General features: G+C 41.8%; 1 protein-coding gene across 3 annotated transcripts in view; it reads right to left on the bottom strand.

The window, feature by feature from the left end:
• CMC1 (C-X9-C motif containing 1) overlaps window positions 1-12,069 on the bottom strand; it is a 310,123-nt gene that overhangs the window by 161,128 nt on the left and 136,926 nt on the right. For all 3 annotated transcript variants that reach the window (XM_078663953.1, XM_078663954.1, XM_078663955.1), the window contains one exon: window positions 8,783-8,887. In XM_078663953.1, coding sequence (XP_078520079.1) covers window positions 8,783-8,887 — 105 coding nt within the window. The remainder of the gene's footprint in view (window positions 1-8,782; window positions 8,888-12,069) is intronic.

Below are 12,069 nucleotides of genomic sequence, written 5' to 3' on the forward strand. Positions count from 1 at the left end.
CTAGAGGCTGATAAGCAAAAAAGTACAGCATCATTTGGATGTTCTGTTCCTCACCCTGAGGCACACCATCCGTTACCACTATTATTTTCAACTGATCACTGCAGCGCAATCTTCTGAATCGGATCTCTGTCACTTTCACTATCGGGAATCACTGGGGATATTTGTCATACAGACAAGGTTTTTAACCATACTTTATTCGCTGATCACCCTTCATTGCCAAATTCACTGGTGAGACTTTTCATAACTTACAAGCATATTTTTAAATGTCTGGAGGCATGTTTCACAGTTCTTTTCACCAGTCGTTCTACCTTTCAATGCATGTAATCCACCTGATCAGCCGGTTTTATTTTCAGATTGATTAAACACTCCACACAGTTTCATTAATGTTCTGATACACACTTGAAACATCCCACTTACCCTTGCACTTTTCGCTTAATAATTTACAGAAATGCATTGGGTCTAGAAGAATTTGACCCACTCATTACCATGACGATTTTGAAAGAATCTTACTATGCTCACAGCTTCCTTGTGTTGAAACACAATTAAAATCAATATAAAACCTTTGCTGATCAAAATTGGATGAAACTCCCTCTGGAAGCAGTAGTGGGACGTTTCCCAGTGGGATAACAATCCTTATTCTCATTTTCTTTACGCTGGTGGATCTGATAGCGATACTCCGGCTGCATGCAGAACATCAACTAAAATATTCAAAATTTTGTTTCACGCTCGGTGTGCTTATACCACCATTCTTCCATTACTGAAGAAAGCCATCCTTTTAGCAACAAGCTCTGTATATTGCTCACTAACTCTTTAAACAAAAAGTCTGACATAACCTTCTAAATATGGCAGAGGCCCAAACTTCAGATCGTTTGAGATGTCACATATAAGCCTAAAACAAACTGCTAAAGGGCAACGTTTAAAGAGCGCTTCCAACAGCAATCTGCCTTCTTGAATATAACCCTAGAATGGTTGTCCGAGACAATGTCATTAGTAGATAACTCTTGAACAGAATGGAATTCGTGAAAATGAAATCATTCATTTTACAGAGTACCTTAAGATTCCATGTAATCCCAAACTTATTTCAACATGAACTTGAAGCCAATGCTGTCGCTATTCATTCGAACACAGATGACACTTTTTTTCCAGCTGCGGGCACCCAGGAGTAATCTCATTACTTACTGGAGCATGGATACACCTTAGATAGATTTTCTCTTATAAGCTTCATCTGAGAAAGCAGAATTTCTCTTGCTTCACACCAACAACTCTTCCCCCGAAACAAAACACGGCCGAAGGACTGAATTCTTCTTGGAATCTCCCTTATGTCATTTCCTCAGATAAAATCATCTGGTATCATCATCATATTCAAGCTGTTAGACAAACTGCACAGAAAGGAGCTACATACGTAGCATCTAATAAGTACACATTCTCAAATCCATCAAACACTTCATACTAAAAAAATATTTTAGGATCATGATCCAAGCATTGGTGCTCTCATACATTGATTAAGGTATGGCAATATTTCGATGTCCATGCAAATTTGTTCTGGCTAAAATGAATTCATCTCTCAATCTAGCGTTCGTCTTCTTGCTTGAAGCCAAAAAAGAATACATCAGATACACAAATGTGCTCCTTTCAAACTCCTCACACGCCAAGTCAAGGCACTATACTACTTAGGCCCACCTACCTGAACACTTGCGTCACGTTCCATTAACCAGCCAGACACCTCCACTCCGCCGGACTCCTACTCCGACACAACCCAAGCATTAACAGAACCACATCAGCATTAACAGAACCACATTAGGAGGACCGGCGTTCTCTTAATTTGCTCGTAAAGCGTGGAATGGCCTCTCACTCCACAGAGCCGCCTCCTCTATGCTTCTCTTCTTGAATTCCGCAAGCAGCTGAAGATCTGGATTTATCAATTATCCAACCTACTACAGGCAGTGCCAGGCAAAAACACCTGCTCAGCACCAGGATACCCTTGTGGGTGATGGATACAAATACACATAACATTAGTCTCAGGTCCTTGGGCAGCTTGTTCCATAGTTTTTCTCAAGATAATATTAGTGATTTGCGTCCAAATCTGAAGAAGAGTCCTTCAAGCCGGTGGTTGGTGCTGGAGCTTGAGGAACTGGCAAATTGATGCAATTTGTAGCAGCTTGATAAGTAATTGGGAACTTTTAAATTGGTTGCTTTCCAAACTAAGCAACTGAGTTGCATCTTGTGCTCTGTGGAGTGCCAGTAATGTTGGGATCTCAAAGTGGATAAGTGTTTTTTCTCAAAACAAAGTGGCTCTGTTTTGAGCTTGCCGGGGTTTCTGCATAAATGCATGGAATATTTAGGTAGATAGTATTGTAGTCTGGAAATTACAACTGCTTTGGGCTAGCAGTCTGCAGTGTTGGATAATTAGCAGCTGGCAGATCTTTGATAGGGTACATTGGTGATAGTTTGTTGATCTGACATTAGACAATCTGCACGTTGAAAAGTAGCCGAGAGGGGAAGAGCACTCGTAGATTCCACACCACTTATTCATGTGATAACGGTATATCTAATTGGGTGAGTCAGACAGGATCTAGAAGAATATGGAGGCTCTTATTTAAAATCAAGATCTTTGAGTTGTTGATTAAGTGGACTAGGAAATGGGTTTCACCTAAATACCTCTGACAATGAATACCTCTCTCATTGATCAAGAGATCTAGGGAAACATGTACAGGTTAAAGAGGCTAAGTGACAGAGTTTAGCCTCAGATGACCCAACTCTGCAGTGCAGAGTTCTAGAAGGGTATTTCTGGAATAGGTATGGCCATAAGGCCTAATTCTGCGAGGACATCCTCAAAGTTTCTAAAGCCAAACTTTTAATGAGACATAAGAGCCTCTGCTTGATAATTCACACCAGAGGGTTACTTGAAAGGATCCTTCTTGCCTCTAATTGCTGGAAGAACAATTTTAGTAGTCTATCTGGCACTATGAACAGATTTATTGACATTACTTTAAGGGCGCGGGGGAATCAAAGCTTACTGGGTGAACACTTTATAGGGCCTTAAGAACATCCACTAGGATGGGGTAATTTTGTGGAGAGAGAGCCTCAAGCATCTTGCCTGTAGTTTCTTGCTTTTTTGCAGGAAATGTTGCATACTAGAGCATAATAGGAAGGATAATTATTTATGATCTTGGAACATATCCGCTCAGTTCTTTCTTACCAGTGGAGATCACCAGAGTTAGTTTAGAAATCTACCATGGGGTGAAACAGGATGGAAGTCTGGTGAAATGGCCAACCACAGAGTTATGTACAGTCTTTTACCATTAGTCTGCTGCAGCACATACACTCAGCTCAAAAACCTATGTGGAAGAAACAAGTCACATAGGTAGGGGTTTGTCCGGAATGCGCAATTGGAGAGAAGAGCCCTACAAACTTCTGGGCTGCATCACTGGTTCAGGGGTGTGAAATTCCATGAAATAACTGCTAGTTCAAGGGACTAGTTGCTTCAGAAATCTACTTGTCCCATAATAAAAATCAATTCGTCCATTTTGGAGCCATGCAGTGAGGTGACAAATTCTGGCAGTGCATTCATTATGCAAGAGCTATGATATTAGCCTCTTTGATTCATGTCTAGGAGTGGATTCTAGCAAGGCTTTGATTATGCACCTTTGCAAAAAGGTATATACAGGGGCTGGAAGTAGGTGGGAAGCGGTAGCTCCAGGGTTGGAATGCCTTGTGAATCTGTGCACACCCACACACAAAGGTTAAAGTATTCAACAACCTCTCTTCAATTTCTACACACACTGGAAAAAGATTGTACATTTACTCCTGACAAGGGTGGGGGAAGGGGATTGCAACTTTGCTTCTGTTCAACAGATGTTCACGAGAAAACAAATGGGTGTATATTTGCTCATACTAAAATTGAATTCACAAAAGATTACATAAACATATTTAACATTCAAATGTTGAAAGCTCTGTAAGGCATGGGAAAGTGTTACGTTTTGTGAAAAAAATTCACCAGGTAACAAAAAGGTGGTCAAGAGATTGGTCAGCAGAACACATGCTAGGAGACTAAATCGCAATACATTCTGTTGGTGGTTAATCTGTTCAAATCCAAGAGCCAGAGTGGAAGAATAGACGCTCAATTGGGCCTCTTTTGTAGTGTAGCATAACGGTTAAGCATTTTCAAATCTGTCTATCCATCTATTTAAATTTGTCTTTTTTAGACTGCAAAACGCCTTAGAGATTGTTAATGCACGTTTCCCATATAGTTGTAGATGCTAATCTTTTATCCATTACACAAATTAGAACCACACAAGTTCTTATGGTTATTTTGTAAAAAGTATATGAGTTGGTCTTTTTAACATCTATGTTATGTTATAAATTTTATAGAGCGCACAGCTCCCCCAGTGAAGGGGCGTCCCAGAGCTAAAAATGAAAACTGTTATAGGCAATACAGGAGCTGCACAGAGAAACCGATTATGCAGGAAAGAGATGAATTTTAATGGCTTTATGAAATAGCACATGGTTTTGGATACCTCTGATACTCACAGGAAGAGAGTTCCAGAGCTTCGGAGCAAAGACTGCGAAAAAAACACCCACCTGCCCGGACTCTCCTTACCCAGGGGACAACCGCCAGGTCCTGGCCCATAGAACGCAGCTGGCGGGTGAGGGTGTAGGGCGTAAGGACATTAGCTAGAATATCAGCGGATTGAAGATTCAGAATTCTATGGGCGATACAGAGAGTTTTAAACTCAATACGTTTCGCCACCGGCAACCAATGCAGTCTGCAGATAGCATCAGTTTTAGGATAGGTTCTCGGCAAGCCGAGGAGTGTCCGGACTGCAGCATTTTGTGCCCTTTGAAGGCGGAGAATCTCAGCTCTATTGGCCCCCAGGTATAGGGAGTTGGCATAGTGCAGCCTGGATAGTATAGTAGCCTGGACGATCACCTGTCGGATGGTGGGGTGAAAGAATGCCAACAGTGGGTTAAGCCCACGTAGGAGCCCAAAACAGGCCTGAGCTACAGCTTTAGTTTGGGCCTGAAAAGTAAGAGCAAAATCTACCCATGATCACAGATTTTTGACAGACTGTTTAGGAACAGGCGGACGGCCCAGAGTGGATGGCCACCAACGCTCACTCTGCAGTTGAGTATCTTTCCCCACCAACAAGATCTCAGATTTGCTAGCATTCAGTTGGAGGCAATTGGCGGTCATCCAGTCTGCGATAGCTGTTAGATCTTCCTTGAACTTAAGCACGTCCTGCACAGAGTCATCTGACCGTGCCACCACCAACTGTGTATCATCTGCATAAAATACCACAGTTAATCCTATGCTCCCTTCAACTGATGCTAAGGGTTGAATGTAAATGTTAAATAGGGTTGTTCTCAAAGCCGAGCCCTGAGGAACCCCTTGTTGGACAGCTTGTGCCTGGGAGCAGGAGGGGAGGGAAGGGGGGGACGGACGGACAGACACTTGGAAGGTTCTTTTCGATAAAAAGGAGGCGTACCAACCCAGGCAGGTTCTCCTATGAGAACATGCTTTGGAAGATCGAAGTTATTCATCAATCTTTTTGTTAAAGTAGTAAACAAAAAAAATGAAACTTAGAAGAATGGCAGGCTATTTAGAAGAGTAATATAAATGGGCGGAGCTCAAAAATCAGAGAAAGATTTTAACCTTCTCATGAGGAGGACAAGGATTCTCATCATCAAAAACTAATGCAATGAAGCACACAGACAACTGACACTTTAAAATGTATTAAATTGCTTAGCAATCCTCTCCCTACTCTATAACATATTTTACTGGAGGACTGGATCAATTTCACTTCATGAATTTTAAGGTCTAAACATGACCAATCCAGCCATGGATGTATCTGCTCCATTCAAAATACAAGTTAATTTACCAGCTTTAGGCAGTACCATTATTGCTGGCTGTGACTCTGTCAGTGAAATTCTTTCTAAAGATGCTCACCCTTTCTGGCTGTAATTTGTCAGCCAACTTTCTGTGTCAAAGATTGAAGGGGCAGTCTTAACATGTTTCAGGACATCCCTTGGAAGTAGGAAGTAGGCATATAGACTACATTTTAGGTACTTTCAACTAGACCCTATATGAGTCTAATTCCTTGGACAAGGGGATTTTAACATTAGAATGTTTAATATAAGCATACCAAGCATACTATTACAACACTCATTAAGTTGATGCACATTATTATAGTCAGACTGGAGGACTACATGTTTAAGAGTCAAAAAATGGTACCTACCGACAGATAGATAGCTCTGACATGGGGACCACTTTAGCTCCATCTTATACCAATCTTCGGTCAGGTTGGTATGAGAAGGACCTTGCTTGGCTGATTGCATGGTAATATATCAAATAGCAGATCATGTGAACATGGCACATGGACGACCTGGTTTGGATTTGGAATTAGTCAAAATAGCAGGCATGTTAGTGCGTCTAATTTTTATAATAAAAAAATTCCATTATTACAAATAAAAATTGTAGGAAACCTATGGCTACTTAGTGGTTTAAGCATCCAAAAGTCTATCCTAGACATCAAACAGAAAATATTACCAAAGGGGAGTTAGGACGAATCTACAGCAATTGTTCTAACTATAGTTTTCATAAGTCAGAAGAGGTGTAATTCTGTTTTAGCAAAAGATTTTAACAAACTAGCTAGAGACAAATACCCTATGTGCAGTCGTAATTGCTTGCAATGTATTACTCAACAGCAGACAAGGTAGTCTGAATGGGAATAAGGAATTGATTAAATTAGTTATCAGTTGGCTCTGTGCAGATATATACTTAACAGATGTGAAATGCTCAAAATTGACCACAACTTGAAGTGTAGTGTAGTTTCTATATTCTCAATAGGCTCTGCGCATTGGAATAATATATCCTATAGAATTAACATAGGACTCAGTGCCAGCTAGCACAGAGGTCACTAGAAACTTTCTCGAATAAACAAGAAGGGATTAGTTTCCGACAACCGCATAAACATGACAACTTTGTCTCCCCAAGATAAAACGTATCTCCAGAGTCGTGGAAACAATAGATAGATATTTTACTCAGTCAATCGTGCATGCTTCGTTTCACCAGAGGTGCAGAGAAATAGAGAGACAGGCGTTTTCAATAAAAGTAATTTATTGAACAGTTTTCTTTCTCATGCAGAAGAAATGAACTGCTACAATCGTAATACTGGCTGTAAAGTATAATGTGTACAGCAAGAAGAGTATTATGAAATAATACGGTAAAAGAATGGTATGGTTTCTAAGCCATAAAATACATACATAAATAACAATGATTAAAAGTACTCAACTGTTGCTTTTAAAATACGCCTACCCCGGTGTACCTAACCTAAGTCTAGTACGAGAGAAGAAGTAAGTGAGGTGTAGCAAAGGTTTAGTATTTTTTGCCAAGAATCTATCCAAGATTTCTCTTAGGGTCTAATCAGCTCCGTACCTTGGTTTCGATTGAAGGAGGTCTGGTATCTCTCTGTCTCAGGACTCGATTTTCCAACACCGCAAGGGGAGCTTGGAAACAATGGAGCTGGATTTCTCGGCAAGAGAAAAGACAGCGTCTCTCTCAGTGCGTCTGCGGGAGTGTCGGCTTCCTTCGGCACTTGCTGCAGCGAGCTGTGTTGGGCAAGTAGATAGTCGAACTGCTCCAAACCACTGTGTGTTTGCTAGGGCAAGTGTGGGAATATTTAAACCTTGAAGGTGCAGAGTTTGACGTAAAGTTGGACATAATAACGTCATCAAAGACTTGCAGTTCTTTGAAAACTCCATAAGTTCTTGGACACATCAATATTCAAGCAAGGGGAAGTCCCTGACTGCTGAAGGCGAGTTTTCCAAGAAATCGTTGTGGCTTTTCGGAACTAGTGGAAGTAGCCAGGCCGTATTTGGACTGCATGGGCTATGTCTAAATATGGTTATGATTTCTATGCCTGTATAAGGACAAGGTGATTTACACCTATATAAGAGCATGAATCTGGAAAATTACACTAGGGTCCTAAAATGCTATACAACAGAAGCAATATTTAATGGACAGAAGATCTAGATTTTTGTGTCAAATCTTCAGTTAAAGTGATCACTGATAAAATAGAGCTCCTGTCCCTTCAATACCAACACTGTGATTAACAAATATGTAGAGAAGCCCTTAGGTTTGTAATAAATGTTGCACAATATGGTGGACCAATCATCATTTATTAAGCTACACCTTCCACCTCCAATTGCAAGAGATGCAGTACCACACATGTAGTTATGCGAATGCAATAAAATAAGTGGAAGTAGTACAAACAAAAAACTTAAATATATGAACATAAAAAAATTATGCACACAATCCAGAAAAACATGTTTTTTTTTTAAATCTGAAATGTCTACATTTTCACTACAAAGCAGAGGTAACAGAATATAAAAAATTTGAAAATCCGAAAGTGGAAAATAAAGTTGTTGACCAAAATAAGAGCTTATATTAAATATCAGTTAGTGGCTTTGACTGTAGTTTTCCTATTATCAAATGTTTTCTTTAAGTCCGTATTTATGTCCCTTAACTTTAAGGCCCTCGCAATGAGTGGCTGTGAAAAGGGTGCAACAATTATTTTACCTATTACAAGTTTACTCCTCTGAAATTGGGCATAATTGGCACAGTTTGATTCGTTGCACACCAAAATCTACATGAATATTAACCAGGCATTTTGTCATTGCAAATTTCGGCATGTTACAAATGCCGCAATTCAGCTGGGAAACAGTATAAATAAGAGATTTTTTGCTAATAACGAAAAGAAGAGACTTAAACAGACATGTTTACCTTGCACTTGTGTGGAACACAGCTCCTTTGCCTTCTCTCTCATCATTTTGGGAATTAAGACATCAGTTTCTACATGCCGCAACTTAGGTTCTGGATTAGAATCATCTGCAAAAGGAAATAATAAATCAACTATAAAAAAACACAATACATAAAAAGCATAAATATCCTCATTGTTATTAGAGTGCTTGTTAGACACGACTTCCTGGGCACCAGGGCACTCAGGGGTAACTGCGTTCCAATCGCATCACTGGTGTCCTGGGGCCTCAGTACTAGTGGACCCAAAACTGGATAACCAAGTACTCCTCTCCAGCACTTGACTCTCCCAGGGTAGCGAGACAGAGCAGTCCAAGGCTTACTCAAGGAGGTGAGGTGGGGTTAGACATTCAGAATACAGTGTAAACCGTACCACTAAGCTGATAAACTCAATGTCCAGTCAGTGTTTTACTTTTTATAAAAGAAAAGTACTTTAATACACACAAGATAATTATACTACACATAAAACTAGGATAAACAGTGAAAACCAGATGTCTCTTCAACCCTCTGGGACAGAGTTCTGACCCCAAACAGTATTATAGCGCCTAGACGGCAAGCACTATAAAAACACAGTTAACATGAAAACACACACTAATTATTATTATTATGCAGGATTTGTAATGCGCATGGCTGCCTCAGCGACGAGGCGTCCCAGCGCAACCAGAAACCGGCAGAGAGAGACAGGGAGACTTACAAGCACCAAATATTAATGAGTGGGGAACAACCATGTTTTTAGTGATTTCCGAAATGCCAGAAGATTGGGGGTGGCTCGAATGCTAGCTGGAAGGGAATTCCAAAGTTTGGCTACCAAGAAGCCAAAGAGCGACCACCAGCCCTTGCTTTCCTCACTCGAGGGACACAGACCAAACCATGGTGTGCGGAACGGGAGCGCGCAAGGGCAAATAAGGCTTCAACAGGCCTGATAGCCCAATGGGGGCTTGATGACTCAGGATTTTGTTCGCAATGCACAGCACCTTTTAACTGAATATGGGCTTCAATTGGCAGCCAGTGCAATTTCAAAAGCACTCGTGCAACTGATTGAGATCTTGGAAGTGTTGCATATTACAGATCATGTTACACAGGGCTGCTCTCATTCACTAGAGCCTTGATACCAATCTTTGGATTAAAAGGATATAGTTTCAGCATATGATGTGAAGTCAAATGTTCTTGATCAGCCCCATAACCCCCAACCAAAAGCAACAGAAGTGCCCTCCCGTCGTGAGTGAGGTTACCGCTCTAGTGGTGTCAGGGATCTGATCACAGGTGCCTGATGTCTTGGCACAGTTTACTGGAGTCCCACTAGTCCAGTAGCCACTGGCTAGCTGTAGGAGGGTAGTGGCTGGACAGAGTGCCAGTTCACCCTGATACCCTCAGAGATCACAAAAAGAACGGTGGGTGGCTGTTTCGCTGGCCTCTATTCCCAGCTTCTGCTTGTACAGGCTCCCTCATCGCACGGGAGGAGCTTAGAGGGGATTTGATCTCACCTTCAAAGACTAGAATCAAGCTTCTTCCTCTCTGGCTGTTCTTGATGTGCTGCAAGCTTCCTTCCACCAGCTTTTCTTGATGTGCCGCAAGCTTCCTTCCCACACCAAATCCGTTGATGTGCCATAAGCTTCCTTTCCACACCTGGAGGAGCGGTCTATAATTTCCTTGGTCAAAAGCGCACGCTCCCCCAAGCCTCACAGAGACAGCTGGTCTTTTCCCATGCTGCTGATGCCTTAGTTCCGGACGCAGTTAACAGAGTCTTATCTCCTGCCTTCACACTGCAGGTCGTGCCTGGCTATCTTCAGACGGACCTGGTGTGGCCGAATCTTCAGTCATAGACCAGTCTTGAACAACAGCTGACCACTCAGGCCAGACCTTTAGCACCTCTGATTGATAGGCTCATCCAATCAGAGGATCTGCTACTTTTGCATCCTGAATACACCTTCAATCACAAACCATTCACGGCGTGTTCAATGCATGGGTAAAGCATGCACCAGGTCCCCTCCTGGTATCAGGCTGTGTAACTACCTAAACAGGAATTTTAATTAACTCCAGCCCAGGAGGCCCTGACCAGTGGGGGAGGGTCCTCTTCGCAGAGTTAGTGCAGCTAAACCGAGATAAGCTGAGTGTCTACCCCAGCCCACCAGGCCTTTCCAAAGAAATAGGGAGGGGCACGTGGGAGCTGGGATGTCCAGCAGAACAGCTTGCATTCCTCACACTGGCTCAAATCACCATTCTTCCCCAGTACACCCACGGGCTCTCAAACACACATCAGGTAGACAATGGCAACAGGACCTCTTGCATGGCAGACTGCACAGACTTGGCCAGGAGGGTGCCTAGGGACTCACCCCTCCTGACTGTAGATTTATTGCTGCCACCACTGTCAGTCTACCACAGCCTTAATAGAGAGGGCAGTAGCCACTCTCTGAAAAATAGGGGTGCACTAGGCATGCCCCCTCGACCTCAGAGCCAAGCTCTAGGGTCTCAATCCATGTAAACAGGGAGACCATCAGTGGACATGTATTATTGTCATGCTCACTGAGGTAGGGATCTAGAAACCATACAGTAGCTTTTGAGTGACTTGCTCGGAGATTAGCATAAGGCAGGGGAAGCACTCTCTCCAGAGACATGCAGGAGACCTCCTGTCCCAACAGTGCTTTATTTGCACTTGGGAGAAATGAGACCGGTTAATCTATTTGACACGCAGGAGAATCAGCACACCATGCAAAAACTAATCCAGGAAACGTGTTTTGCAGTCTACAGAAAGATCAAATTTGAATAAGATGCACTACTATAATCAGTTTCAATACTAGGGCTTTTTTTAGGCGAAAGTCAACAAATGAGAATTGCCTCTGTTAATGTCTAAAACAATAAAAACATAAAAGCATTTGTAAAACAAATTTATCTGTAAAAGTGAAAAACGAATACTCCCATTATGCCCAGGTTATTCAATTTCAATAGCCAGGAAGCTAGAATGCTATGCAGTTAAGTTCAGCATTGAAGAGGAGAACTCCTTTAATTAAATGTGTATTTTTTTTTGTTTGTATGTACTATTTTAGTTAGGGATGATGAAAATAAACAAACAAAGATACAAATACAGAAACTATACAAGGGGTTAGCAGTTAACCTCTTAAGTGCGTCTTTCAATCATTGGCCAACACTGGGGAGGGTTATAAAGGCCCATCTGGTGCTCTGCACCAGAGGGATTCCTTTATTTTTCTTTCACCTCAAGTTGCCCCGGAAGAGCTTCCAGAGCAGCCTGAGTGTTT

This window comes from Lissotriton helveticus, chromosome 10, assembly GCF_964261635.1.
Source record: "Lissotriton helveticus chromosome 10, aLisHel1.1, whole genome shotgun sequence".
Lineage (NCBI taxonomy): Eukaryota > Metazoa > Chordata > Amphibia > Caudata > Salamandridae > Lissotriton > Lissotriton helveticus.